Source organism: Austrofundulus limnaeus, unplaced genomic scaffold (genome assembly GCF_001266775.1).
Source record: "Austrofundulus limnaeus strain Quisiro unplaced genomic scaffold, Austrofundulus_limnaeus-1.0 Scaffold60, whole genome shotgun sequence".
NCBI classification, from domain to species: Eukaryota; Metazoa; Chordata; class Actinopteri; order Cyprinodontiformes; family Rivulidae; genus Austrofundulus; species Austrofundulus limnaeus.
The window spans coordinates 245,183-248,531 of record NW_013952462.1 but is presented as its reverse complement, the minus strand read 5'-3'; the positions used below and the strand labels follow the sequence as shown (position 1 = coordinate 248,531).

At 41.2% G+C, this 3,349-nt stretch overlaps 1 protein-coding gene across 1 annotated transcript in view; it reads right to left on the bottom strand.

The window, feature by feature from the left end:
• LOC106518363 (keratin, type II cytoskeletal 8) overlaps positions 1-2,342 on the bottom strand; it is a gene marked incomplete in the record, with an annotated part of 7,262 nt that extends 4,920 nt beyond the window's left edge. Inside the window, 2 exon segments of the mRNA XM_014009625.1 lie at positions 697-905; positions 1,844-2,342. Of these exon segments, the coding sequence (XP_013865079.1) occupies positions 697-905; positions 1,844-2,275 (641 nt within the window).
• Between the last annotated feature and the right edge of the window lie 1,007 nt (positions 2,343-3,349).

Sequence of the window (3,349 nt, the reverse complement as noted above, 5' to 3'; positions counted from 1 at the left end):
GTATATATGCTTTATACGTAGATATGTATATACTGTATATATGCTTTATACGTATATTTGCATACTGTATATAATATATATATGTATACTGTATATGCGTAAACTGATAACTGATGAATGTGTATTCAGGTGCTCGTGCACGGGGAGAGGTGATTAGCATAATTACCACCCTAAAAACACCATATAAGGCTACGTTTCCTGCCCTCACATACCAGGAAGTGTCCATTCATAAATAACAGCAAAAAGGGAAAAGAAGGGCTTTGGAGAATGAAGTCCTGCTCAGAGAGATCCAGAAAAGAAAACCTGCCATTTTTAGCAGCATCAGCTGTGGAATTAAAGGAGCTGTTAAAGCAGAGGAATGAAATGTGCTATTAATGTCATGTCTCCCTTGGATCGTATACAGTCATTTGAATAAAAATAAAAATCTAATTCACCTCTCTCTCTGAAGTTTTGTAAATGACTCTCAGCTACTACCTCAACAAATTTGGGGCCAACGTTTGAAAAACTGAGGTTTTTTGTTGTTTGTTTGTTTGTTTTTGTTATTTTGTTTGTTTAAGATTGCCTGTTATGGCTAACTTGAATCAAGTGGACTCCAAAAGTGAATCAGATTATCCACTTTCTGCTCGTTTCATTCAAATCAGTTCAGCGTTTCGTGAAATATTTTTGCTAACAGGGCAGTTTCACAGTTCCTCTCACTTGTTTTTGTAGTCCTCCACCAGGCCCGTCATGTGGTGCAGGTCAGACTCCAGCTTGACTTTTTCGTGCCCCAAGTTGTCGAGCCGCCTCCGCAGACTGGCGACGTAGGCCTCGAACATGGAGTCAATGTTGGAGTGAGACGTGGTCTGTTCCTGCAGGAGCTTCCACTTGGTCTCCAGCATCTTATTCTGCTGCTCCAGGAAGCGCACCTGAAGACAGAACAGTCCAGAAATAAACCTAAAGAGTGTGAGTGACTCATGAGTTTATTCTCCCATAAACTACATTGTAAATCCAGAGACAAAAAAAAGGTAACTGAGTGACTTTAATGGTCACATTAATTCCTTATCTTTTTCTTCAGAATATAGCTCTTGTCTTTACAACATACTTTTTACAGCATCCTGAGCCTGGGTGGGGACCACTCAGCAAACACAGCTCTGTGTGTTAAATCACAGCAATGTGAGGAGCAGTGGGAGAGTCGGCTTTGTTTTACAATCTGAAGAATRACAACAAAGTTTATTTACACATTCTGTGTTTTATCTCATTGGACTAGCTCCTCACACATTTATGGGCTGCGAGGATGGAAGAAAACAGGTAAAAACATGATTTTTTGTCAACATAGAACATTTTCTTTTTTTCTAGTTATTTGTTTTGTTGAACAACATACTGTACAACCTTATATGGGCAAAATTATTTTTATTTTCTGTAATATTCAACGTTTTTTTAATAAAAGACTCGTCTCACGCAGCTGTTTCAGCTGTTTTATCAAGTCACTGAGTTAGGSAGTGAGGTTTGAAGTTTGCAGGAGGAACAAAAATGAAAGCAGTAAAGTCACTCAAGCCATTGTTTACTTTCCTGACCACTTATTTATGCAGGACTTTGTTTGTGCGAGTCAAATCTGTTTTTTATTTAGAGTGACTCCCTCGTGTCCTTACAGCATCTGAAACTGAAAAACCATCATCCAAACAAGAAATAATCCCCTCAGAACTGCACAGATGTCACTTGTTATAAAGAAAAGTTGGCCTGAGGTGTCTTCATTTCCTCTGCACTTTATTACACTTTTTCTGCAGGATTTTCTGGATTTTTATGTTCATCTCCTTATCTTATTGTGTCCTGCTGATCYTGAATGCAGCTGTGTTTTTCGACTGACCTTGTCGATGAAGGAAGCAAAACGGTTGTTGAGGGTCTTAATCTGCTCCTTCTCCTGGAGGCGGATGGTCTGGATGGTGGGGTCGATCTCCAGGTTCAGGGGGGCGAGCAGGCTCTTGTTGACGGTCACAGCTGTAATGGGGGCCAGCACTTCATTACCACCTCCTCCAAAGCCCACATAGCCAAACTCCACGCCACCTCCTCTGTGTCCCGATCCCCCAAACCCGCTGGCCATCTTGAAGCCCCCAGCACCCACAGCAGCCCCACTGCTGCCCACTCCTCCGTAGGAGCTGCGGACAGCGTAGCTCTGCCTGGCACTGCCCGAGCCCGGGCCCCCGTAGCCGGAGAACGAGCGGCTGCTGTAGCCCTGGGCGGGGCCCCTGGAGGACGACACAGTGGACAAGGTGGTGGTCTTCAGGGCTCTGACAGACATGATCACGTAGTGGAGGATGGGGTCTGTGGATGGTAGGAGAGACGCTGCTGAGGAGGAGAGAATCAAGCAGATGGAGCCTCCCTGGTCCTGAGTGGTATTTATCAGAGCAGGGAGGGCCCCTGATGGGGTGGGCTTGGCTGGTGGCCTCAGTGGGGGGGGAGTGAAGGGTGAGAGGGAGAGAAATGGGGCAATGTCAGGGAAGAAAATTACATCATGTTACACATTTACAGCTCATAAATCAAAAGCAGTCCAACTTCTGCAGAAATGCAAGGAAGACTCTTTGTTCAGATTTGGACAGTAAAGCTGCCCTGTAAAAACTCTTATCAGCACGTTTTAAACAAATATAAAACAGATTCAACTCAATTTTACACAAACAAGAAGCCAAACTTTACGTTTAATGAACGAGTGTCTTATTTCATGACCTTGTCCCTGTCTTTGCAATATTTCTCACAGAAGTGACAAGCTGGAAGGTAAATTGTGTTTGGTGAGTGTGATGTCCTTTACATGTTGGTGAGCAGAAACCATAGGTCACATAATCAAGTCAAGTTCATCATCATTATTCRAACTGTATTCATCATACAGCGGGAATAAGAAATGTCCAGAGCCAATACAAACAAATCTAAACTGTATGGACAGTGTTTGAAGAAAACAGAAAAAATCTTTAGATTTTTCATACTAAATTTCTTGCATGAAGATTAACCTATAAACTGAGGTGGGTATAGTATCCATAAATTGTACTCTAGTAAAAGTAGCACTACTTCACCATATTTCTAAGTAAAAAGTAACCATCCAAGAAGTGACTCAAGTAAGATTAAAAAAGTATTTGTTAAAAAGGCTACTTGAGAACTGATCAAGACATCAAACATTTAATGTCTAAAAATGACATCATCAGACAGACCAAAACATAAAGCTATGTGCAAATTTTGGTATTTCAAAGATCAAAATGAAAATAATTCAAATAAATAACATAATAACAAATTCAAGCAAAATAAGCATTTTTCCAAATCAGTTTCTTTCAATATTAAATTTATGAAACAAAAAAAACAGCAGTTGTGTGTGTGTGTGTGTGTGTGT